This window comes from Heloderma suspectum, chromosome 2 (genome assembly GCF_057233095.1).
Source record: "Heloderma suspectum isolate Gila_16-S chromosome 2, 16-S_ref, whole genome shotgun sequence".
In the NCBI taxonomy this organism is placed as follows: Eukaryota; Metazoa; Chordata; class Lepidosauria; order Squamata; family Helodermatidae; genus Heloderma; species Heloderma suspectum.
In genome coordinates, this window is record NC_139459.1 from 216,165,738 (window position 1) to 216,193,085 (window position 27,348).

The window sequence follows — 27,348 nt, forward strand, 5'->3', positions numbered from 1 at the left end:
GACTCATCCCTAAAGGATGATGGAGTAAGTGGTCCAGGTCATCTAATGGGGATAGGGTAGAACTCTGCAAAAAGCATATAGAAGGAAATGGAGTCATTTAAAGAAGCCTAAAAGTTATAGGGGAAAATGTGCACATGAAGGACATTTGGAGAGACCTACTATGTAGATATGTTTATATACTAATAAACTCCAAGTCAGAACTAGGAAGCCGGAGTGTTTTTTGCTGAACGAGAGAATATAGATATAGTGGGCATATCGGAAATCTCAGGTAACAGAGAATCAGTGGAAGGAGTTGGACTTATATTTTTTATCAAATAGCATTTTGTGGTCACCTCATATTTGAGGTGAGCATGAACCTCATATTAAGCTCACATCTCCAAGTCAGGAAATATGAGTTCTGGCAACATCTCTACTGTGAACCTGGTCTTTAATGGGAAATGTAACACCATCCAGAACAGGTTGAATACCACTCTTGTGGTTTGGTAAACCATTAACCAATGAACAGTACCTCTGGCTTGTGAGGACTGAGCTTCAACCCTGTTAAATGTCAGTTACGGAGGAGCCACAGCAGGGGAGGCCTACTGCCTTCATGCCCTGCACGTGGATTTCTTAGAAGCATCTGGTTGGCCACTGTGGGGAACAGGAGGTTGGATGAGATGGATTGTTCAGTCTGACCCACCAGGGTTTTTTATGCTTCTGCCATTCTATGCCACACGTAAGTCTTTTCTTATGAGATGCCAGCTTTTGAGCCAACGGCAGCTTGCTTCATGGGAGAGTGGCCAACAGGTGTGAGGCTTGAACAGTTATAAAGCCCAGTTCCCGAAGTTCTGTCAAACTCCAGCATCACACTCCTGCACAACCAAGAAATGGAATTCAGGGTGGGAAAATGCAGATGAAGGAGCAGGGCAATGCAAATGGGTCAGACTCTGTTCTAAGTGACTCCCCCAAGTTCTTTAGCACAGAGTAAATGGTTACTATCTGGGACACAGCTGGAAAGGGGTGGGGGGCTGCCCCAGACTCAAGAGTTCACCAGAGGCAAGGAGCAGGTTTTGCTCTACTAAGTGCGTCCCTTTATTTTCTCTCATAAATGAATGCCCACCTTTCATTTCTGTAGGGAAAGTAAAGTATTACACCTGGTGATAACTTTGCAGTGTGGACAAGATCTGCATTCCCCCATCACTGACACTGGGTAATCTGGTCTGCGACAGCAGTGTAGATTGGGTGTACTGCACTCTTCCCCTTGAGGTCTATGCAGTATACCTGCCCCCCTACTCCAAATACACCCATCCATTATAACCGCCCAGAGAGCATCCGCTATTGGGCAGCATAGAAATTAGTACATAAAACAAACATCACAGGCATTTCAGTACTACATGATAATGCACTGCACACGCAAATGCTGTAGCACATAATTTACAACATTTTGGCTTTAATACCCAGTTGGCTATTAAGGCAGATACATTTCACAAGTAAACAAGGTGATATACCAATCTTTGGCATATCCAAGCTTACCCACATACTTTCCCCACTTCATGAAGCGCTTAACAGGAAGAATAACTCGTAGTATCAAATGAAATGTATTTGGCGGTTAGCATTTCTTCCTTGGGGCTGAGGCTGTAAATAGGCCACAGTCCACTCATCCTTCCAAACAAGCCCTACCTGCCCCAAGGTTTCCAGGCTGAGCCTCACATGTTGCACCCTGGAGGTGAGAGTATAGAATATCAACCCACATGACACAACTGTCTCTTGAAAGAGGTATTTTGTGGTTACAGTCATGGTTCCACTTATTCATATAAACATAGAAATCTAATTTAGCAGCAGTTGAGATTAGCATATTATTAATTAGCCATTATCTTTGGTCTGACAATAACATTCAATAAAAATAGTAATAGTAAATTACTATTTCCTGTTTCCATTAATAACCCTCAAATGCTGCCTTCAAGGCTTGTTTCTGTGATGTCCTTACAGGGGCATGGGGTTGTTTGTCAGGTAAACAACCCCAAGTTAACCCATGGCTTGTTCTTGGGCATTCAAGGGTTCATAATGAAACAGGAACTGAGTCGCACACGTCCCTGCAATTTGTGGGTTAATTAACTCACAATTTGCTGCTAGATGTCGCTGTTACATCTGAACAGGGTCACTGAGTTTGATGATTGATGGGGCTTACTCCCAGGTAGGTAGGTATGACCGCAACCTTAGCTGTCTTGAAATAAATCCTCTGTTTTCTCTCTGAGGCAACCATCTATTTGAGGGGCTTTCAGTTGGACTCTTTCATAAGAATCCAGGACCAATATATCATAGCAGGCTGACATTTCTGTGAAGTCACTGTGGGAAGTGAGGAAGAGTGGCTTGTGGGGGTTGCCAGAAAGTCTGTGAGGAGAAAGGAAAGGTTTGACTGGGGTCCTGAGGAAGGGATTTGGGCGGTGGGGAGGTGGGGAAGAAGGTACAGGGTTGCCAACCACCCTCATTACCCTCCTGTGTGTGTGAGTTGGGAGCTCAAGAGGATCCGAGTGTCTCTGAACTGTGTTGGGGGCCCTTCATGATGCCATCTCTACACATTCTCAGCAGCCTCATTTGCAGGAGAGCCCCTTCTCCCTTTCTTTTGGCTGTGTAAAGCAGCGCATTTCAGCATCTCTCCTTAAGGCAACTGAGCCTCCCTCACAGGCCCTTCTCTCTAGACCAGGGTGATTATTCTAAAAATCAAGCCTCTCTTGGTCAAGAGGACCTTTTCCACTTCTGCAAAGGCCCCTAGGCAGGCTTTTAGTGACAGTCGCTAAACACTAAAGTCAGTCAAAGGGTACCTGCTTTTCTCCCTCCCTTTCCCAGAGTTCCCTCTTGAAAAATGCAAGCACATCTGCATCTTGATACTCAAACAGAGAGTAACACTTTAACAGTCATAAATAATACCAGACCTGTTCAGACAGAGCTTCCACCTCCATGACCATCAATACCCTGACTTTCATTTCCCCTTCGTTCTCCTCCCCAGAAGACCACCGCCAGCGCTTAATATGCAAAGGGAAAGGAAGCATTCACTGGTGCTATTCAAGGCAACGGATGGGACATCTTAGGCAAAATCTTTATATCTAAACTTTCTGATTTATTAAATGACAAGCAATAAGAAAATGTGATGTATCCTATGGGATTTCCAGGGAGATCAGGGGATCCTGACTAGGGTGAGAGGGGGCTTGGATACAGCATTCCAAGTGATATTATTCTGAAGGGAGGAGATGCTCTTTCACACATTAATTATCTATGATGATCTATATTTAAGCAGACCCAGATGCTAATTTTTAAAAGAAATTCCGTTTCCTCTTTTCTATATGAACATGTCTGGCGGGGGGATTTACTTCATGTGTTCAGATCTATTGTTGTATTCTTAACTCTTTACACTGCTGCTGATTTTTGCTTTGGTTTTATACTGTATTTTAAACTTTCAAAAGTTTTATATTTTATCATGTGGTATTTTATGGATGTAATTGTTGTGAACTGCCCAGAGAGCTTTGGTGATTGGGCAGTATAGAAATAAAATAAATAAATAAAATAAAAATAAAATATTTTTGAGCATCCGTAGAGAAATCTCCAAACTGTCATTTGGGAGACTCAGTGGATAGGTTTTGTTTTGAACTCAGCATTATACAAATCACCATATTCAAGTCCAGAAATAATTTCTCTGTCTGCATCAGACTGGTTAGTGAGCAACAACTGTGTCTTGAAATTTATTGAGGAGTATGTAGTCAGTTTTTTTCTAACAATATTACTTCTTATCATTTATAAAAGCCAACAGTGTCCTAAATTATAAATATTATTCTTCCATTTTTGGTTTATACATCTCTGGATTGATCAGGCAGCATGTCAATAAAATGTTTTGAAGGATGATCAGAGGCTTGAAACTCTCCACAGTTATTAATTTTTTGGGGATCTGGAATTTTATTTAAAAGTGAGCATGAAGCGAGTATCGGAAAGTTAATACTTCCAAATTAGCCATTCAATAAAAGACACTTCCAGAGCATGTTCCCAGAGTGAGACATAACACACAGACCTGGTTTGCATGTCACACATTTATAGTGAAGTGGGAGCAAGCAAGCAAGAGTGCTGGGTCCCAACCACTCCAGTTCAGTTAAACAACCCAGGGATGCTCTTTCCCTAGATTGTTTTTGTGACATCCAAACCCAGAATTGGAAGCTGCTGGGGAAGCCAGCCTTGTAACCCAAGAACAACCATGGGTTACAAGTCTGGGTTGTTTTCCCCCCAACAACCTCCAATACCAGGTTTGGATGTCACAATACACAACCCAGGACAGAAGTGTCCCTGGGTTGTTTGACTCGGCGGGAGCGGTCAGGTGCCAGCATGTTCGCTTGCTCTCACTTGTTTACAGCCACCCAGGGTTTTTGTTTAAAGCCTGGATAGCTGTAAAGTGCAAGCTGGGCCAAAGAGTGAGATATTTAACTAAAGCTAAGAGTGGCTGTGTTCTGCAAAATCAGAACCATAGGGTATTATTGCTCTTCACAATATCTGAAATGTAAACGCTGAACCACTTGCAAAATTGCACATTCCAAGCAGAATCAAACTTGCTTTAAAATTGCAACTGTAGCCACTGAAGGTGAAAGAAAAGGATTGCTGCTTAGCTGGGGCACAGCATTTATACTTTTAAAGTGGAAGAAAATGGTTAGAACAGCATTTTGGCCTATATCTTTATCGATGCCCTATTGATAAAAACAAGGAAATAAATCATTTACTTGTTCTCTTTAGAACTAAAAGCACTTGACAGAGAAACTAAACAAAATAAGCAACATTAACTCTGAACAATACCACAGTACAGTAGACATGCAACTACTTGTCATCCAACTATCCCTATTTAACAGGGATAGTTTGAAGTTTCAGGTACACGTCCCTGGTAAATCACTGTCCCTCTTTTGAGCCTATTTTGCCTTTTGATAAGATGTCTTCTTATCATCTTTTGATAAGATGATAAGATTTTTGGGGATGTCTTTTAAATTTAATGTTAATTTAAAAAGTTGCCATTTTTCAGGTTTCTGGCCCCTCTCTCCCAGGTGTCCAGAAATTAAATGTGGATGGGATTATCTCCAGTGCTCATGCATGAAAGTGCACTTACAAGACCACTAAGGCCCAAACTACATGTCATGCTATTGATGGTTTTAAAAGACCATGCTTTAACTGGCCAACTTTATTTGTGGGGGAGGAATCCAGAACACACTCGTTAGGGCCCCATGCCAGTTTCTGACAAACCCTGCCCCCCAGTTGGTTTTCACTTCCCAAGATGCTGTTTACGAGAAATTCAGGAGCAAACTATAGCTAGCAGGAGGGGATTTGCAGGCATGGACCCTCAGTCTGGACTGTGACCATGTTCTGGAACAGGAGCCAATGGCTGCTTCTTTCCTTTTCCTCATAATAAATGTTGCCAGTTTAAGTGTGTTTTTTTAAAAATGTGAATAACATCACACGTACTCTATTCCTAAAGCACCACATAGTGCACAGTCTTTCTTTTTACATGCAAAAGCCAGTGGAGTCTGTTTTGAAGTATTTATAACACAATGACCCAGTTCACATGTAATGGCAGTAGTGCATGCCAGCACATTCCGCAGCCTTTTCAAATATTCAGTCGGGACGATTGGGGGTTGCTACATCACATCCGAACCTGGACATACTATAGATTTACCATGAGTTAAACAACCTACAGTTAGCCTACAATTTGTAGTAAGGTTAAGTATGGATTGTTTAACCCACAATTAACCTATAGTGTCCAGGTTCAAACATCACATAGCAACTCCTAATTGGTTCAATCGGGGGTTGAATATTCAAGAAGGATACAGAACACACCCAGCACATGCAAACAGGCCCTGTAGGACAATTCTGTTTTTTGAGTATGTCCTTAACCAAATGAACAAACACCCTCTTTGCTTTTAAGTCAGTGCAGGGCAAGCTGTTGTAGAGTAAACAACTACACTACAATATAGCACTGGCAGCAAAGATTCTTTAGCAATTCATAATGGGGCTTAGTTGTCCTTGGTGTGAGACGAGAGGTGTAACATGTATACAAGAGTGTCCTTATTTTTACCTGTGAAATGTGGAGGGGATACAATTTAAAGTCTTGAAGAACACAACACTTCAATGTCTTATTCCAAAGGTTAAAGGAAAACTATACAAAAGCCATTACACGAAAGGCTAGACTCCTAAATCTTTAGTTATAGTGGAGCCTTAAGAGGTTAATAAAAAGTTCCCAAGCTAACTCTTTTCTAAATCAATCTGCATGCGTCAGCATAAGCAGACTATCTTCACTATAAGTAGCAGCAATTTTTGTTCTATTGCACTAGACTTTGGGTAACTCCAATATGGAGTGCCAGCTTCCCTATTTTGGGTGGGAGTTTCTAACACTAGATTAGGAAATTAGTGTCCTTGTAAAGTTGCCAGTTGAGTTTCACCAGTTGAGAACATGAAACATTAGGAAAGTGGCTGTGACATCTGCATGTGCAAACACAGTGTTTGTTTTATCAACAGATTCATGACCTGCAGTATCTTCTATTGCCTCAGTCCACTGAATGATTTTGATACAGCACATGAATCTCTAGCAGTAGCAATCCCATGCTGCGATCTCATGCTGTTACCCTTCAGTCCTTGCTGCCACATGGCTGTCAGCATATGTAAGTATTGCTAGTAAGGACATAGTAATAATGCGTAACTCCATTATACACTCGCTATTTTCAAAGCAAATATAAACTAATGAATTATAATCCTGGAGCTACCCTGGAGAGGGATTTTTCACTTTGTAAAATTGTCTGGTGAATTCATTTAGCAAACATTAATGCCTGCAGGGACAACATTAAAAGCAAGAGACTTTTAGGTCTAATACTGGGGAGACTAAAACTTACTTTGCTCTGATGGGCAAAAAGAAAGATGAGCTGAGCTGCAGAGTTAAGAAGGGATTTTAGATGGGTTAAAACAAGACCAACAAAAAGAGAACTGCAGTAATCAAACTTAGATAAAAGAAAAGAATGAACAAGACTTTTACCAGTATTTCCTAAGAGAAAATAATGTATTTCTGAAATATTAGTAAGTTGATACCTCGATTCTGAAAAGCAACAAAAAAAGACCAGAAAGTGTGAAAATAATGTAAAGACATTATTACTTTGTCCTTACGTAGAAATACTTATGTATGCTGACAGCCATGTGGCAGCAAGGGCTGAAGGATAACAGCATGGGATGACTAGAAATGGCAGATGACTAGAAACACCCCCAAGAGTTAAAGATATTCATACAAGTAGGGACTCATTCAAATTAATCAGCAGCCCAATTGCTCTTCCCCTAATGATCCTTTCAGCTGGTAGCAGGGTCTGGAGATAGCAGCGATCATCCCTTCTTCTCACAATCACTGCCCTTTTACAGTTTTACTCATAAAAACTTGGGGCATGATCTCTTGTAGTGGAGGCAAGTGACCACATTGACTCCGGTGAACATTGGTGCCAATCATGGCCTTCCAGCCCGTAGTGATGGGGTGGTCGAGGGACTGGTTCCATCAGAGACAGGTTCGGGATCTTGCCTTCTGACATAGATGTTATCAGGATAGGTTCCTCCTCCTGCCTAGGGTTCACTGTCAGAATGGATGAAAATAACATAGGCAGAGCAGCAGGTAAAGCTGTCGGTACAGGTGACTACATTTGAGCTAGGAGTTGGTGGAACAGTGGGAGACACGACCGGTATTGGTGGTCACTGTTGATCCCATGAAGTCTGTACTGAAAAGAGCTGTACAGTCAGCTCTTCATCTGGCCAACACCACCTGTACTGACTAATCCCAGTCACGACGTGTTTGCGCGGAGTCAGAGAGACCAGAGGGTCCAGGTGCTCGATCACAAGCAGGGCCATGCGACTCGTTAGAAGTCTTTTTCGTCTTCTTCTTTGTAGAGTGGGAAGAAGATAGACTAGCCTGCTTAGAGACTTTCGCCTTTCTTGTTAGTCTTTTCACCAGTGTAAGTGCCAAAGATTGGCCCAGAGCAGGAAGGGGATCTTGGGTACTCAGTGGAGTACGATGCTGAGGGAATGATGACTCCAACACTAAAGCAGGCTCCTGCATGGCAGGTGGGTTGTGAGAGAGCGAAGCTGGCAGGTCTGCCATATCTTTTGGCTCCTCTACTAGTTCCAGCACCCTTTTCTAGAGTGTGGCTTTTAGCTGATCTGATCTGTTTCTTCTCGCTTGCTTCAAGAACGAGGACACGCCTCAACAATGTGCCCTTCACCAAAGCAGTACAGGTAGAGAGAGTGCCCGCCTGAGGACGACACCTTAGAGACGCAGTGGGTGCACTTTCGAAAGGGGGTCCTGAGGGCCATACGCCCGTGAGGGCAATTGTGAAAACCGCAAAACAAAGGAAATTAAAATAACAAGCTGACAGATAGAAATATTTGAAAGACAGAAAGAAGGAAAAAAACTCAGGTTTTTTTCCAAAAAATGTTTTGAAACAGTGAAAACAACAAGAGAGCTTTCCCTGTGAGGCACATGCAATAGCAGCCGGAAGAGAATTGAGGGAATAAGCAGGAACCCACTAGGGACACGTACACTAGGACAGTGGAGGAGGGGTTTCCACCAAAATTCCTAGCTATAGAAGGTTCCCGAATTGAGGCTCCGCGCAGGCCCAGAGCCCATACGTGTGATGCATAGAGATCACGAAGAAGAACACTCCCAAGAGTTAAAAATATTCATATAAGTAGGGACTCGTTCAAATTAATCAGCAGCCCAATTTCCCTTCCCCTAATGATCCTTTCAGCTGCTGGGGATACTGGGATAAAAGCAATCTTCCCTTCCTCTCACAATCATTGCCCTATCCCACAGAGCAAGTGCCTGCGCTACAGGGATATAATATGGTGGCATGAGGGAAGAACGCACGTACAGTCTTTGCCCACTTGTGGGTTTGGTGTGGGCGGAGCAGCTGGGCACCCCTGTTTTTTTGTTTTATAGAGATTAGGGAGTCTCTGCAGAAGTAGGGACTATCCTCTCCTGCAGTTTTCCTTTCTTCCAGTCTACAAGTACAAACAGACAGGCAGAGTTCTTGGCCAGATACTGGTAGCCCAATCCTAAACATGCATACTTACAATAAGTTCAGCTGAGTTCAATGGAATTTTAATAAGCATGTTAGGATTGCAGATTTAAGCAATGCTTACACAATCACCATTCTTTTTTCCCTTGAACAGGACTTCTCTAAACAGAAAATAGGTTGTCGGTTGTAGCCTTAATGTGTCCATTATGTATCACTATGCGTTGTAAGATTTATTTCTGAGATTTCTATGGTAATACAAATAAATAATTCTTAATAACTGTACCTCCCATAAAGTACACATTAGAATATATTAAGGATGTAGATGTATACCTGTTCCAAACAAAGCTCATGTCATAAGAGAAGAAATTAACATTTATATTCCTCCCTTGGAATATTTTATTAAAAGTGGAGTTGTGCTCTGAATTATAAAACTAATATAGAACAGTGAAAGGATCTCTTGAATAGGTTAAACCAAAAACCTCAGAGACTGGCAGACTTGCAGCAGTCTCAGCTGTATACAACTGGACTAAGGACTGAAGAATTGCTTTTGAGTATTAAAAGAGTAGGTTCCAAATTTTCCACCTTCAGTTAACATTTGCCGCATTGTCTGGTTTGCTGAGGAAACCCTGAGCACTAGTTCCAAATCTCATTGCAATGCAGAGGCCAATGGGATAAGTTCCCATTGGAGGCCAAGTCCCACCGCCTGGAGGAACATCAGGAGGCTCTGTGGACTGGATTGCAGAGCCCAGTGGGCTGGATTAGGCCCACAGGCTGGAGGTTCTAGGCCCTAGAGCAGGGGTGTGGAATCTCTTTCAGACTGAGGGATGAATACAACTTTGGAGAAGCTCTTGGGGGGTGCATTCCAGTGGTGGGTGGCGCTGAAGGCAAAAGAGACAGGCCAAAGGCAAAGGGGTGGGGTTAAAATATAGAAAAATACAAAGAATAGCAGCCTAACTGCCCATAACTAAGCCTTGGGAGAGGCATTTCAACCTTTTAGAATGGGGAAAGAACTGCACAAAAGCCAGGAAACCACCAAACAATTGATGGACAGGGAAAGGGGGATGGGGCCAGGGAAGCGGTGTGGCCATCTGGGGAACCCTAGAGGGCTGGATTGGAACTCCAGGAGGACTGGATTTGGTCCTCAGGCCTGAGGTTCCCCACTCCTGCCTTAGAGTCTGGGACATACCCTCAGTTCATGTGGGGCACTGGGGAATGCTCCACAGGCCTCTTGGGAATGAAGAAAGCAACCTAGAATGCACCCAGCACTCCCTTTCGTCTGCACACTGCAGGGAAAGATCAGTAATGACAGGCAAGCTGTCATTCAGGAAGTTCCCTAGGATACTGTTTGAAAACCACTGAACAAGGATAAGGAGTGGACAGCTGCATCTGCAGCCACTGATTACTGGCGCACAGGCGTGTCTGTGTTCCCACTCAATTCAAAGGTGGTGAACAAGGGGCAGGAACATGGTAGATTGCACCACAAGTAAGGCAAGGACATCCCAAATGTATAATGGTACTGATATGTCAAGAAACTGTTGAACTGTATCTGACTCTCAACAGTAACATTAAATAGTTTCCTCTCTCCATATCATGCCTACCTTGATCATTGTTGCTCTGAGGGCTGAGAACAGAAGGGCTTGATCCCATCTCTAGAATCTGCCAAATTTCCTCCAGGGAGCTATGTGCACCAGATGATGACAATTGACCTTCCTGGAATTGGCTAGGACTTTCTTTTCTGAGTAGATGAGACTGATATGGCACTGAGGTTTCATGCTTTGGTAGATCTGCAGTGCAGTTTTGTACAAATGATTCCAATGGAACCTGTAGAAATGACAGTACACCCTCAGTACTGTCCAACATTTGGGACCAATGACAGCTGGAAATGGATTGGAAAGGTCTCAAAAGCCAGGGGCAGGCTTATGTGGCCCATAACACTTCCTATGTGCAGATCAGTCCTGTAATAACTTTTTAACATACAAACATAGCAGTAGGTCAACTAATTTTTACACTAGCATGGGTCTAAACTCTTGGCTTGCTGCTGTCACTTTACTGCACATTTAGATCCACATAGGCAAGCATACCTAGCAAACAGTAATACCCAGTTAAATTCTAAGCAGACTTCCATTTAACACAGGAGCTTACCAACAACATCCCATACAATCTTCAAATGAACCATAAATGGTATAAGCAAACACAAGGCATTTATGTAAGCTTATGCTAAGCTCTTGACTCACCCCGGAAAAGGTAGGTGCTAGACTGGGCCAGTGTGGCCATCCCTTTTGACAACTGCACCACAAGTCCAAGACCAAATTTCAAGATGGTGCCACGCTCATGCATGTACGTGAAGAACTGCCTCCTCTCACATTTGTCTACCTGCTCAGTGTTTTCAACATCTGGGATCCTGCTCTGAATCCTGCCATCTAGGAGGCATGATTGGTGGGGACATGCCAGTGGGCCTCTTTAGATACAGCATCAGGACTGTGGAACTCTCTCTCCAGAAAGGCTCAGTTGGCCCCCTCTCTTACGATGCATAGACAAATGGTTAAGTCCCATTTTATTTTACTAGACATTTGTCCTGTGCTGAATTTTCCCTACTGTGCTGTTTTTCATGTAATGCGCTAACCCCTGTTTTAGTGGTTTTATTGGGTTTTTTAATGCTCTTTTGTTTTATTGTATTTGTTATTTTTTAATTTTAAGTATAAGCTGGCTTGAGGGGCCTTGTAAGGGCCAAAAGGTAGGGTATAAATCTTTTAAATAAATGAATGGGTGCAAATGATGTCCCCTATGCCTTGCGGTGGTTTTGCCTGTGGTTTACTGAGCCAAGACTCAGGCAGCAGTGCAGGGCTGGAAAGACAGAAAGAAGTATAAGGATGATTCTGTGCCACAACCAGGTTCACAGGGCCTCCTGTTCCTATCTAGGAATGCCACAAATTCTCATTGCCCGTGCCACAGGCCATCCATCCATAGATTAAGGCAATCAGTCTATCTCTTGATAAGCCATTTGCAGACCTACAGACAGGATGGAATAGTTTGTCAAAGAGAAAGAACACAATGGCCTGGTTCGCATATAATGATAATCCATGGTTTGGGTTGTTGAATTCTGCATTACCATGATGTGTGAACACAACCACACTAACAAACCATGGTTTCTTAGTCACGAACAACCCAGGAAGAGAATGCATCATTTGTTGTTGGGTTGTGAACTCTGGGTTGTTTAAACTGTGGGATATCATCACATGTGAACATAGAACCATGGGTTATCTTGCCAGGCTACTGGAGTGACAGCCAAAAATGGTAAAAAAAAAACCCAACATCAGTCACTCTATGTGCCAGTACTACACTGCTGCAAAGGTATTTGAGATACACAGAAGGAAGAGAGCAGGTGAAGGAGGAGGGAAACGAACAACGAAGGGATTGAGAAACAAACCACTGTTGTTTGAGCATCTGCCAGACAAGACAAACCATGGGTTAGTGTTATGTGTGAATCAGGCCAATGTGTTTAATACTGTTTGATGCATTGGCATTTCATAACCACTTTACAGTAGGGGCAGCCTTTCTCAATCTTGTACCCTCCAGATGTTTTGGACTACAAGCATTCTGACCATTGGCCATGCTGGCTGGAGGTAGTGGGAACTGAAGTCCAAAACATCTGAAGGGCACCAGGTTAAGGAAGGCTGCAGTAGGGTATTGGGTCTAGGGGGTTGTTCCAAAGCCTTTGCAAAACAGGTGAATTTTGACAAGGGATTTGAAGTAAGCAAGGGAGCTGGTTACATGGAGGTGTTCAGGGAGACAGTTCTAGCCATAAGGCGCAGCAAGGGAGAAAGGACAGAGTTGTATCAGGAGACCTTCATATGTTGAGGGTGGTGAAGCTGATAAGCAAAGATGACAGGTAAGGATGTGCTGGGATATAAAAACAGAGAGAGAAGAGGAAGCAAAGTAACAGAGAGTCAAAACTCCATTTTAAACCCTACAAGTGAGGGGAAGCAGTTGGGTGGATTTGGAGCACAGATATTTGGGTGGCAAAATGGTAAGTATTCAAAGGCTTTCCTCTCCAAAATCCCATTTTAAAAGAAAAATATGTTTTCTTTAAAAACAACATCAGTATCAGGTTTTAATTTTTGCATGTGCACATGACATGTCATTACATTTCTTTGCCCTAAATGTCTTTGGCATAAGGAGTAATAAAAGTTGTGGGAAGAAAGTCACAAGTAGTTAGGAAATTACTAGTTTAATTTAACTAGTCTAATTTAAAAGAGTGCATGAAGAGTCAAACAGGGATACTTAATGAGCGAATTGGATACAAAGCAGATAAGGTTATGTTGTATTACTAAGCATTTGGGGTTCAGCATTTTAAAGGAAATTAATGTTAACTCACCTAAGATTACAGTCCTAGGCACCCTTTGCTAGGGAAAAAACCCTACTGAATATAATGGGACTTGTATCTATGTTATGGGATCATGAAGAGTCGGACACGACTGAACGACTGAACAACAACAAATCTATGCTAACGTACTTAGGATCAGACTGCACACAATGTAATTAAGCATATAAGACATTGGACCTGTACCATACTTGTTTCAAAGGGGCTACAGCTCCTTCGCTACGGCTCCTGCTGGGGACATTTTTGTTCTTCATGTTCTCAACAAAAAGAGGACATTTTCCTGAGGCGTGCTTTCGCTGTGCATATTGTAACTCCTGCATTGAGAAGGAGCAGCCTAAATTAATATTTTTCATTTACTACAAGCTTATCAATTTGTTCTCTGGAAATATATGTACTCACAAAGGAATATATTCCATCCTAAATTCCAGTCCTGCATCCATTTATGCATACTGAAGTCTATTAACTTCACTGTATTTAACCACATGTAATATGTAACTCAATGCACCACCACAGCCAAGCATTGTTAATGGCATCACAGACTTTCTTTACTGACAAAGCAAATACAATCATATATTGCTCACAAATGTTTCAGTATGAGATATCATAATCAAATAACGGTAAGAACTTTTATTCAGGAATTGTTATTATCTGTTATTATACTACATACTGAAAAATGTACTGTTTCCATCATGCCATAATAACAACACGTTCCTTCCATGAACTCTTAATAGGCCTAGTTCCTAGGCCAGGGGTGGGCAGCCTTTTTTCTGTCGAGGGCCACATTCCTTCACAAGTAATCTGTTGAGGGCTGTGTGTCAGCAGCGAGTGGGGCCAAAGCCAGCAGTGGGCCAAAGGTGGGTGGGTCACTCCTTTTCTCTCTCTCCCTCTTCCTTCCCGCTCAGCAGACTGAAAGGAAAGGGACAGAGGCCTCTTGCCAGAGGTCTGGTCTGATCACATGCAGAGGACTTTTGAAATTAGACTGAGGGCCGCATGTGGCCCTAAGGCCACAGGGTGCAACCCCTGTCCTAGTGCTTGATTAATGTTCCCCAAAAGTCTAGTCCCAAAGTCCCAAATTTTTACCATTCTAGTACATCTAGCTTGAAACTATACATGTGATGATAAAAATATTGTTTTAAAAAGATAATGTGATCAATTACAGTCTCAGTTCATCCATTCTTCTCTGCCTAATTAATCAATTAGGATTTATTCCCCTGAAAACATACATGTTAATGATAGTTAAGAGAAAAAGGAATTCATTTATTCTATCTGCCTCCCAAATCTACTGTACAATGTTTTTAATGAATAGTACATTTTTGACATGTGCCTGTTGTGTTCCCAGAAGTTCCAAAATAGAACTTTAGCAATAAGCTCCCCTGCAATTCTTCCTCTGTTCCATATTCTGAGGGGGAGGGCAACTGACTAGGGATTCACTGTCCTGGGGTGATCCTAGCAAATTAAAGAGAAGCCACCTCTGGCTCATTAATTTTTACATCATGATACAGTTGGCTGTTCCATGACTGTCTCTCCAGGCCTGCTTCATTGTAGGACAGTAACTCCAACGGGAATCCCAGTAATCCCAAAGACTCTCTCCAGATAACCATATAGTGCCCTTCTTAGTGTATAAAGAGATCAGCACAAGTGGGGGGGGGGGAGGCAGTAATGAATAAATGAATCTGCTGAGGGAAGACCCCCATGTTCAGCTCAGGGCTTTCCCAGCTGGGAATTCTAACTCTCTCCTTTGCACAGAACCACTGTCATGCAAGATAGCAAATAAAGCTTGGTTCCAAAGTTGCCAGGAATGAAGATATCCACTAAACTTTCTTTCTCTACATTAAATGTATCAAAGTTCCTTCAACATATCAGCTGATGTCTTGCTTTCTAAACTTTATAAATCTCCTCTAATACTTCAAGCTGCCTCTGATTCTGACAGAAAAGAAAAAGAGGAGGCACTGATGCAATCTCCACATTGGAGCAATGCTGAGTTGTACAGAGCTTACTGCGTTCTAGCATGGAACAGGAGGATTGCTGTAAATCACATACAGTGAAAGCAGAGCATGCGTAGTACATGCTCCTTTCCAGAACTTGGCTTTTGTACAGCTTGCCCATAATAACACTATGACCAGCAGAGAGGGCCTGGCATTATCAGGAAGGCTCCCTCAGAGCCAAGCATGGTGGCAATACTCCAGCAGCTCAGGACATGCTGCAAGCATGGGGCTGTTTGCTCATACACTGACATGTACTTACAACCACATTACCTGTGTTGTAAGCTGGTACTGCAGATGTTCTAAAGCTAGAAGGTGGTGCTTAGTCTCCTTGACAAATTCTTTAGGACAGAGGGCACCAGGGAAAGAGTGACCCTGAGGCTGCTTTGAGCTTTTAAAATCTTGAGATCCTACAAAGGTGAAAAAAAAAAGGTATGGGAGCTTTAACATGTCATTTTTAAGTAGAAGCAACATTTTGCCTATTACCAATTGCTCATGACAGCTGTAAATGAATTACGCAGTGTGGTAATATCTCAGAGGATAATGGTAACGGGATGTATAGGAACTGGCCTGGGAATATCTTTTCCAAGCAATGACCTTTATATCTCAACTCCATCCAAAGATACTGGGCCTCAGAACTCAAGCTTTAAATTCTCTTACAAGGCATCTATTTTGGATTCAAGTTTGTTATACAATAATGTCATTCTGCATTGTTTCTCATTTCCAGGAAAAAAATAAATCAAAAAACAAGTGCTTACTTCAGAAATCTTTATAAATACACGATAAATGCATAAAAGAGCTTTTTTTCTGTTGTGCAACATGAAGTTGCCACCTTGACCTTCTAAGGCCAGTTCTGAAGGTCTCCACAGCCAAGAGTAAGAAAGAAATGCTTCGTCCGTTCATGTTTCATTCCACCATCTTCAATATTTGGAGCAACTATGCTCTTAATCACTAGCACTTCATTCTCAAGTTATAACTGGGACTTCTTAATCTCAGCAATGAGCCTTCAGGCAGCACTTCAGACTCCCAACTTCCTCCATCTCAAGAGGCTGAGTTCCTCATATAACAACCAAGATCCTTCTACCTGGCGAGCTTACCTTCCCTTGAAGCTGCTCCAAGTTCTGCTCTTAATCTGTTTACCATCTCTAATAGCTGTTGCTTCTCTTTGCTCAGACTGCAGATCTTTCTCGCAGCTTCCTTAAGTCTACCTTGCATCATTTGGACATGGTTTCCTGTATGTCGATGGGGCCCATCACCTGCCCCCATGCCAAGTAACTGTAGCCTAAGATGCACAGAGTCCTCCTGAAGCCTCTTGACCACTGGATCCTAGAAGAGTAACAGGAGAAGGATTGTTTCAAATCTAAATTAATGAAGGCAAATGTTTAGCAAGGTATTTATTTTGCTATGGTGGAGAATAAATCAGGGCCCAAATGGCAGCCACCATGGAAAGGTTATAATTTTGAACAGTGTGTTGTAGTTCTAGTAATCCAGATATTCCAATAATGGTGTGCTATGAGAAGGACTGAAGAGTGTTCTGAAAAATGAAGCTGCCACTTTGGATGCATCCATTACTTAATGGTTCTTGGAGTAGGAAAGTCCCACGCAGCACTGATTGTGCCTCTCCCTGCTAGTATATGGTGGTAACATCATCCCACATGGGGAGAAGTAAGGACACACTCCTGATGAAGCCCACATTACAGCAGCATTTCAGCTTCCGTGCTAGCTCCCCACTGACACAAGTTCTAGATGCAAGGTACCGGCTCTGAGCTAAACTACCTAAACCATTTGCGGCAGGTATATTTTCATCTCATTGTGATCTCTTACATCTGCCAAGAGCATGGAATCTCTTTTAATTATTTAACCTTTTCACCAGTTTTGTACACTGAGAGTGCATGGAGACACAGTCTTGATGGCTTCCCCTTGACTATGAGATTCTCTTCCATGGAGAGTCTCAAAGTGATGGAAGCCCTTGTTGGGCTGGCTTTTGGTAGTCATGGTTAAACTGGTATAATTAAATTTTGATACTGGATTTTATATATTGTTGGAATTTAAATAAAACAGCCTGGTTTCAACAAGGAGATTTTACTGGGGGTGTCACCCAGGTTTTACTGGGTGAAAAAACTGAATTAAGATTGTAGCAAAGCAAGATCAATCTTGCCCTCTCTCTCAGCTTGTGCAGCTGCAAATGTAGCTAAACTATTAATCCTTGCAGTATGATGAAGTAACACAAGTTACTCTCCTTTGTGCCAGTCCCCATTTCAATTAGACCAGTCCTTTTATGGTAGTCAGTCATGAAAGGTAACATCTTATCCCATTAGATTGGAAAAACTATGTTGTGAATTGTATAATCCTTGTAGAGTCACAGTGCCTCCTAGTGGAGGTTGGAGGGCATGTACTGATTCTAACTCTCAAGGGTACAGTGACCAGGGTATACGAGGGTTCTTATAGCAAAAGTATAGCAAATTAAGTTTTGAGAAGCATACTAGCTTTCTTCTGAATAGATCATGCCCCTATTCTCAAGCAGTCATTGCCTATTATAACTTTGTTCTCTTGGTAAACATCTTCTTATAATAATAAGAGCACTAAGTATCCCCGTGTTTCCGTACCCCTTGTATTTCTTGTGTTCCCACTGAATCCACCTGCAGAGCTCTGATGTCATGCTTTTTCAAAGCAGTTTCAGTAGCAACTTCATCTGCAGGCAATGTACCTGAAAGAGAAAAACACAAATTACCTTTCAATGGTATCAAGGGTGACTTCTTTAGTTACATGCACTTCAGTTAAAATTTTCTAAATACAGATTGAACACTTCAAATATTATGAATGTCCTATGTGGAAAGCTCTTCTAAGAAGGAAAAAGTATATCATTGCAATGAATCTTCCCTGTGCATATACAGAAACATGCTGTTTTCATACTTTTTCTTCCACAGCAGTAGACACTTAAGGAAATGTATCATGGACCTAAGACGGTTTCTCTCACCATCTTTCCCATTGATAATGTGGTCCTGATTAGAAGTTTGAGTATTTTTATTACAGCTGAATGAGTTTAGAGAAGACACAAATAATTTTCCAGGAACTTCAGATGCATTTTCATGCTGTTTGTCCATGGCCTGGCATTTTTTCTTCAGTTTTCTGATCTCCTCTTCCAGGAATTCAACATAGTCTGTAAAAATAAAGACAATGACTATATCAGGCTCAGTAATTTGCAGATGTGAAGGTGGCTTTGAATGGCTTTTGAATTCACATCTCTGCAAATAAAAATGGTTTTCCTCAAGAATGCCCAGATACATATTTGTAAACAAAGCTGTTCCATTACCAAAGTATCATTAACTTCTCTCCCTATGTTTGCCAAAGTCAAGCCTTCCTTGGAGGTTTTCTGGAACAGATTAGAGTGGCATCTGTTGAGGAACCTTTTAATCGTTAGGACATCATGCCTTAGATGAGATAACTCACTCCACAAGCAATTTTCAACTCTATGCAGTCAAAATAATTTTTTCAAGTAATTAATTGCATTTTTCATCGTAGACTCAACCCAGAAGGAACGCATTTGATATATGCATTAGACTAAGGGTGCAATCCTATGGGGATAGGCAGCCGCCTCCAAACTTGGAGGTGACCGCCTATCGAATGCAGAGCAAAGCATGGAGGGGATCGTTCCCTCCATGCTTCTCCTAACCTGCATTTGCGGCTAGACAGCCGATTTCAGCTGTCTAGCCGCAGGAAGGCAGAGCGGGGGAGGAGGTTGCCAGATGACACATAGGATGCGTTGTTGATTTCTGCCTTCCCCCCCCCGGAACGCCCCATTTTGGCCGCTCCGTGCTCCTCTTCTGAGCGCTGAGCATGGGGAAGTCCGGTTCTCTGGGAACCGACCTTGGAGTGCAGGCTCCAAGGTCATTCCTGGAAAACCAGATATCCTATGGCCGTCTAGCCTCTGACTAGCGGCCATAGGATTGCTCCCTAAATAAGTTTTGCTGCATAATTTAAACACAAAATATATCTGTGATACAAACATATATAAAAAGGGTACAAAAACTGGAGACAGCATCAGGGATTGGTACATGTATAAGCACTGCACAGTATGTATTGAGTTATTTGATTTCTTTTTACATTTATGGTTTTTAAAAACCTGATTTTCAAATTGTTACAACGTAATCCAGAGATCAGGCATTCCACAAACTGTGCCTAATAGGAAAGTGCAACCACTGCAACGCTTTCCTGATAGCCTTGGGCATGTTGCAGCTTTACTGGTGCTTCCAGTAGAGAAGGGATAGAGGTGGGATAGCAAATGTGTACAAATAACATCTAGATATTTTTATTTTGCTTCATATGGCTTTATAACTTGGAACATGTATAATATTAACTATTAATGCAGGAATGGAAAGCCAATATCTTTTCTCTATTTTCTGTAATTATATGAGTTATTCTCTGAAAGTATCTTAGCTCATTGTAGATAGAAATATCCTGTAATAAATGTACTGTCTGAGTAAAACATTAGTTTTCACTGTACTGATCTTGCCCTAGTAACTAAATTGTAGTGATTCCCATCTGTTCAAATCTAGCTTTAATTTTATCCACAATGAGGGCAAGATTACTTTTTGCTATGGTTGAAAGATCTTTGGGAATGTATATTGCATAATGGGTGCCCATTGGCCATGTGTGAGGATGTATGGGACCAATCAAAGAAGAACATTAAACATTCTGTTAAGAAGATAAACACTTAAGAAGAGAAGCAACTGTTAAAAGGTAGGTGCAGAAAGGTCCTCAGTAATACTTAATCCAAACCACTTTATTACCAGGGGTGAATGAAACTGCAGCAGACTCAGTCCTATCTACATCTTGTATTTTCATTTTGGTATGTTCAGAGGAAGGTGCCTGATTATTAAGGGTTTCCATTTCTCTCCTCATTTCTGCAATAACAGCCCGTAAGGCACTGTTTTGCTCTTGTACTCTCTGGATCTCAGCAGAAGGAAAACCTACTTCAATGGCTCCTACAGCAGCCTGCAAAGTAACCAATCAATAAAAGAAGCAAACAAAAATTACACCCCAAAAGGAAAACATGGGACTCAAGCAAGCAAGCAAAACTGTACCAAATATAGTCGTTTTGTGAAACTACTCTTAAAAAATTATTATAATGATGTGCCACATGCTCAGTAGAATAAGAAATAATATTGTTAAATATCATTGGAGCTGTCTGAGGAAAGGTGCTGTGTTAGGACATCAAGCCAGCTATTAGTGATTATGTGTAATATAGCTTGAATGTGTTATATGAGTGCAGCCTCACTGGGTCAGTTCAATGTATTGGCTTGGATCCTGAGAAGTGCTGGTGGAAGGAGGTTGGGGGAATGTGATTTTGCCAGGAGACCCTTCTAAATGGGGTGGACTGTGGCATGTGGGGATGGCTAAGGGAGAATTGCCACAAATTGGGCAGAGACACCTTCCATAAGCAGGAGCAGCCCTTAATTGTGAACAGGCTAGTTTTAAAAAATGTGATTAGAGGGTTTTCCAAATATCATAATCAGAATGTAAATAAAACAATGGTATGTTTGCTATATTTTCAAATCGCATGATTGCTAATACTGTATCTTGTTTTAGGTGCTGCTTTATGATTTTGAACATTAGGATTATCAATACCAGTTGACTTGGAAATTTAGCTACTCAGAGGAACATCACACCTGCCAACATGTTTGCATGCACAAGATTCCAGGTTCAATTCCTGGCATCTCCAGTTAAAAGAATCTCAGGTAGGAGGGCTGGGACAGATTTTTGTCTGAGAGCTTTGAGAACTGCTACCAAGCAAAGTAGACAATTACTGGGCTAGATAGGCCAATGGGTTACTTGGCCTTAAGGCAGCTTCGTATGTTTAATGTGTGAGAAAGGGTTTCCTGAAAATGAAATGCCAAAGGTCATAAAATCAAGAAATACATGGCTCATATACAGAAACTGCAATTAGAGCAGATGGGCATTTCAGTTAACTTATCTTCACTATAACATCCTAAAAAAACTCAGGTTGCTTACCTGTAACTGCAGTTCTTCAAGTGGTCATCTGTGCATTCACACATATGGGCTCTGCGCCTGCGTGGAGCCTCAATTCAGGAAACTTCTATAGCTGAGGAATTTTGGTGGGAACCTTTCCCCCATCATCCCAATGCGCATTCTCTAATGGGTTCCTGCTCAACCCCTCTGTTCAAAGGAGCCTGCCAATTGTGGCCCCCTTAGAAACTAAAGAACCCTGGTACCAGCAGAGAAAAACATCACATTGACACTGAAGCGGGGATGGTGGGTGGGTTGTGTGAATGCACAGATGACCACTCGAACTACAGTTACACGTAAGCAACCTGACTTTCTTCTTTGTGGTCTCTGTGCATCACACATATAGAACCATAGAATGGTAGGGTTGGAAGGGGCCTACAAGGCCATCGAGTCCAACCCCCCGCTCAATGCAGGAATCCAAGTCAGAGCATCCCTGACAGATGGCTGTCCAGCCTCGTCTTGAATGCCTCCAGTGTGCGAGAGCCCACCACCTCCCTAGGTAATTGGTTCCATTGTCGTATTGCTCTAACAGCCAGGAAGTTTCTCCTGATGTTCAGTCGGAATCTGGCTTCCTGTAACTTGAGCCCATTATTCTGTGTCCTGCACTCTGGCATGATGGAGAAGAGATCCTGGCCTTCCTCTCTGGGACAACTTTTCAAGTACTTGAAGAGCGCTATCATATCTCCCTTCAGTCTTCGCTTCTCAAGGCTAAACATTCCCAGTTCTTTCAGTCTCTCTTCATAGGGCTTTGTTTCCAGTCCCCTGATCATCTCTGTTGCCCTCCTCTGAACCCTCTCCAGTTTGTCCTCATCGTCCTTAAAATGTGGTGCCCAGAACTGGACACAGTACTCCAGATGAGGCCGAACCAGTGCTGAGTAGAAGGGAACTAGTACTTCCTGGGATTTGGAAGCTATGCTTCTATTAATGCAGCCCAAAACGGCATTTGCCTTTTTTGCAGCCACATCTTCAGCTTGCAATTGACAACAATTCCAAGATCCTTCTCGCTTGTAGTGTTGTTGAGCCACGTCTCCCCCATCTTGTAACTGTGCACTTGGTTTCTTTTTCCTAGGTGCATTTATCCCTATTAAATTTCATTCTGTAGTTTTCTGCCCAGCACTCCAGCCTATCAAGATCACTTTGAATTTTGTTTCTGTCTTCCAAAGTATTAGCTATCCCGCCCAATGTTGTGTCATCTGCAAATCTGATCAGTATTCCCTGCACCTCCTTCTCCAAGTCATTAATACAAATGCTGAAGAGCGCTGGGCCCAGGACTGAGCCCTGCAGTACCCCACTCATTACCTCTCCCCAGTTTGAGAAGGTCCCATTGATAAGCATTTTTTGAGTCCGATTCTGTAGCCAACTGTGGATTCACCGGATCGTTGTTTCATCTAGCCCATTTTGCACTAGTTTGCTCATCAGGATATCATGGGGCACTATATGAGCGAATAACAAGCTTACGTACCAGGAGGAGGGTCAGTGTCCTCATTGAAGAACCTCTGACAGGATCGTCCAGCCAAAAGAACAATCTCTCCTAGCTTACATGTTGAGACAATAATGCTTGACAAAAGTGGATGGGGTCAACCATGTTGCCGCCCTACAGACATCTGGTATCAACACCCGTCTCATAAACGCCACCGACTAGGCATGTACAAAAGTTCCGCCACGGATCTCGGGGAGGCCGAATGCCAGCGCATTCGGCCCCCCGAAATCGGTGGCGGAACGGCCCCCCGCCCCCCCACGGGACGGGACTTACCTTAGGTGGATCTTCCTGGCGGCGGCGGCTCCGGCGGCAGTTCAGCGGCGGCGGCGGCGGTTCGGCAGCCGGTCTTCTGACCGGCCGCTGCCGCCACCATTTCCAGGTAAAACAAACAAACAAACAAACAAAAAACGTGATAGGCTATGTAAAGATTTATGTAGATTTACAGAGCGGAGCCGGCCGGCCAGGATTCCGGGGGGGGAGGAATGGAGCGCCTCCCCCCCCGGCCAGGATTCCGGGGGGAGGGACGGAATGCCTCCCCCCCAGCATCAGCATAATCCACGGAAAGGTAAGTACCTTTCGTACATCCCTACCACCGATGCCGCTACAGCTCTGGTTGAGTGCGCCCTCACCAGACAAATCCAAGCATTGCAGCTCATAAGACAGTTAATAGCCTGGACTACCCAAGACGCTAGGTGCTGGGAGGAGATGGGGAGCCTTTTCTTAGATCCCCCATAACAAACAAACAAATGATGGGACTGACGAAACAACTTGGTTCTAGCTTTATAGAACACCAAAGCCCTGCGAACATCTAAGGTGTGCATCTTTTTTTCAATTGTAGTCAAGGGCGAAGCAAAAAAGGCAGGAAGAACTATATCCTGATCCAAATGAAAACTTGAAACAACTTTAGGCAAAAAAGCAATGTCAGGACAAAGTATTACTTTGTCCTTACAAAAACACAGATATGGAGTGTCTACTCTAATGGCAGATAACTCCAGAGAATCTGGCAGAGGTAATGGCCACTAAAAACGCCACTTTTAGAGAGAGAAGACGAAGATCCACTGTAGCAAGCATCTCGAAAGGTTTCCTGGTGAGCGCATGCAGTACAACTGATACACTCCATGCTGGCACCGGAGATCTCACCGGAGGGACAAAATTCCTAACTTCCTTCAAAAATTGACGAACCAAAAGATGGGAAAAAAACAGAAGAACCATTGGCAACAAGACAGGAAGCTGAAATGGCTGCCATATAAACCCAAACAGAAGAATACTTAAGTCCTTGATCATGGAGCAACAACAAAAAATTCAGTATGTCCTGTATGGTACAGCGGGCAGGGTCAAAATCATTCTCCTGAGCAAAAAATGTAAATGTGCCCACTTACTTGCATAAGATTTCCTGGTGGCAGGTTTCTTAGCTGCCTCAAAAACAGCTTGAAATGGTGCAGGTAAGTTCATCTGATCTAGGGCTGGATCCTCCACGCCGTAAGATGCAAGGTAAGTAGGCCCGGGTGTCTCACTTTGCCCCTGTCTCTGGAGAGCAGGGTCGGTATTGGTGGGAGTAGAAGATACTCTCCTCTGGCCTGGTGCAGGGGTCTGTCAAACCACGGCTGCCTCGGCCTCCACAGCATGATCAGGATGCTGTCTACATTGTCCCTCTCCATCTTTGCCACCACTCAGGTGAGGAGTGGAAAGGCGGGGGAGGGGGTAACATGTAAAGAAAGCTTCCATTCTAGTCTCTCATAAACGCGTCTCCTAGGGACTGTACACCTCTGCCCGCTCAGCTGCTGAACATCTTGCACACAGCGTCCACCTCCGACGCAAACAAGTCTATGACAGGTTGACCTCATCAACTGAACAGCCAGTTGCGTACCTCACCTTGAGTTCCCATTCATGGGATATTGGAAGGGAGCAACTGAGGTGGTCTGCCCAACAGTTGTCCTTGCCTGCCACATGAATCGCAGTAAGGTGATCCTCTGAGCAATGCACTACTCCAGGATCTGCACTGAAAGACGAAGTAACGGTGCAGAGCGGGTGCCTCCTTGTTTGTTGAGGTAATACACAACTGTCATGTTGTCGGATGCAATCTGAATGTGACGGTTGTGAATGACGTCCTTGAATGCTCTCAGAGCCTTGTCGACACCGAGAAGTTCTAAAACACTGATGTGGTTGCTGGCCTCGTTCTCCGACCACAACTCCTGAACCGAGACGTCCCTGCAATGAGCACCCCATCCTCGTACAGAGGCATCTGTAGTAACCAGCCATGTTGGAGTAGGAAGCTGGAAAGGTGTGCCTTGTATGAGGCTGGGTAGCACCGTCCACCATTGCAGCGAAGCTTTGACGACAAAAGGGAGACAAAGGTGGACTTTCCACACATCTTCTTGAAGGCCAAAAGACCTTATAAGCCAGTTTTGTAGTGTTCTCATGTGAAGACAGGCATATTGCACTACTGCTGTCACAGCCACCATCAACCCCAACAACTTTTGTATCATGTAAGCAGTCATGGTGTAAGGGCCCTGAATATTGGTAGCCAACTTCACCAACACTCGTGCTCGATCCTGAGGCAGGAACTCTGACAGAGTCTATGGATGCCCCAATGAACTGGATAAGTCTGGTTGGAGTCAAGTGTCAGGGTGGACACTGAGCCCATAGAATCCCAGAGTAGTTCTGATTCTGAGGAAGAGCAGTCGCTCCTGGGAGGGGAGCGCGCTCCTCTTTCCCAGGGCCAACAGCTGAAGGAGATTCCTCCCACCAACATTCCTAGCTTAGATAGCAGTACAGGGAGTAACAGAGAGCGGATAGCAAACTTGGTGGATGCGCGACGCCGACGCAGAGAGCGGTGCCAGATGGAGGGCGCAGAAAGGAGGCGGAGTGCCCGGTTGGCGCACAAACAACGGCTGCGCCCAGAGGATCCAAGGGAAAAGGGGAGGGACTCTCCCTAGTCTTTAAGTTCAGGGGTCTGTCAGTAATTCCCTTTCAAACGGGGACCAACTGTTCCAACTTAGGGCATAGGTTCGGTGCTGCTCAGATCTAGTTGCAAACGGTATAGTAGTTAAGTTGTAAAAGAAGAATAAAGCTTTGAAAAGAATCCCTTCGTCTGTGTCTGGACTTGGCTACTGGATTAGACTGAGAGAGGCCTCCAAGGAGCCCTTGACATCAAGACTGACTTCTCAAAGTTTATGCATAACAGGTCTTCCAATAGATCCAGCATCCATAGAATGGCACTTTGCAACTGGTGCTCCGACTGCAACCAGAAGCCAGTCGTTGATGTAAGAATAAATCTGAATTCCTTGTAGTCTCAGGTAGGCACACACCAGGGCCATACGTTTCATGAAGACTCTTGGAGCCGTGGCAAGCCCGAACAGCAAAAGCTGGAACTGGTAAGGGAGGCCATCGACTGCAAACCATAGAAAGCACTGGATGAATTCTTCTATCGCAACATGAAAGGACACATCTTTTAAGTCAATGACTACGAACCAATCTCCTGTCTGCAGAAGGGGTAGGATTGAAGTCAACATCGTCATTCTGAACTTTTTGAGTGAGATGAACGCATTGACCCCTCTGAGGTCCAGAATCGGGCAAAGCCCTCCATTCCTTTTCAGTACTGTAAAATACTGGGAATAGAAACCCCCTTGCATGTTTGTGGGAGGCACCAGCTTGATTGCGCCTTTCAGCAGGAGGTTGTTCACCTCTTCTAAACGCACTGGAGAAGAAGTCGTGGTTGTCTGAAAAAGGAGGGAGAGTGTTGAACTCGATTCTGTAACCTCGGTGTACAGTTTCTAGGACCCAAGAATCTGTTGTTATCTTCTCTCATGCCGTAAAAAAGGTGGCAAGATGGGAGCCAAAGAGAGGAAGGCTGTCCAAGGAAGGTGGAAACGTGCTGTAGTCAAAGACATTGCTTTTTCCCCAAGTCGAGCTTAAGATGAGACGACGAGAAGAGTGAGGCAGAGGGAAACTAACATTTCTGTTGTGAGGCTGGTTGCTGGCATGACAGGCGATCACCTGCAGGCCTAGATTGCTGGAACGACAATTGACGGTACCATCTGCGTTGCTTAAACGCTGGCTGCGCTTGTGAAAAACCCATCTTCCGTGCCATAGCCTTAGCCTTTTGTATGGTATCCATAGCCTCCTGGGGTTTAGAGTTAAATAACCCATCACCGTCAAATGGTAAATCCTCAATCCAAGAATGTGCCTCCTGTGTAAGTCCAACCGACTGCAACCAAGCATGCCTACAGAGTGCAACTGCTCCCACCATCGCCTTGGCATCACAATCTGCTTGGTGTCGAGCATATTTATCTGCTGCCTTGCTACTCTTGTTGCCACTGATTGAAAAACACGGGCCAACTCACATTGATCATCTGGGAGATAATCACACAGTGAACCCCTCTTCTCCTACAAAAAAAGCTGATAGCCAGCCATGGTTGCTTGATAATTTGTGAA

General features: G+C 43.5%; 1 protein-coding gene across 1 annotated transcript in view; it reads right to left on the reverse strand.

Annotated features, from left to right (window-relative positions):
• Positions 1-27,348, reverse strand: part of CCDC57 (coiled-coil domain containing 57) — a 95,413-nt gene that overhangs the window by 4,764 nt on the left and 63,301 nt on the right. The window contains exons 11-17 of the mRNA XM_084837880.1: positions 20,198-20,402; positions 18,385-18,567; positions 18,014-18,114; positions 16,505-16,733; positions 15,681-15,817; positions 13,617-13,739; positions 10,643-10,865 (exon numbers count right to left, since the gene is read on the reverse strand). Of these exons, the coding sequence (XP_084694006.1) occupies positions 10,643-10,865; positions 13,617-13,739; positions 15,681-15,817; positions 16,505-16,733; positions 18,014-18,114; positions 18,385-18,567; positions 20,198-20,402 (1,201 nt within the window). The remainder of the gene's footprint in view (positions 1-10,642; positions 10,866-13,616; positions 13,740-15,680; positions 15,818-16,504; positions 16,734-18,013; positions 18,115-18,384; positions 18,568-20,197; positions 20,403-27,348) is intronic.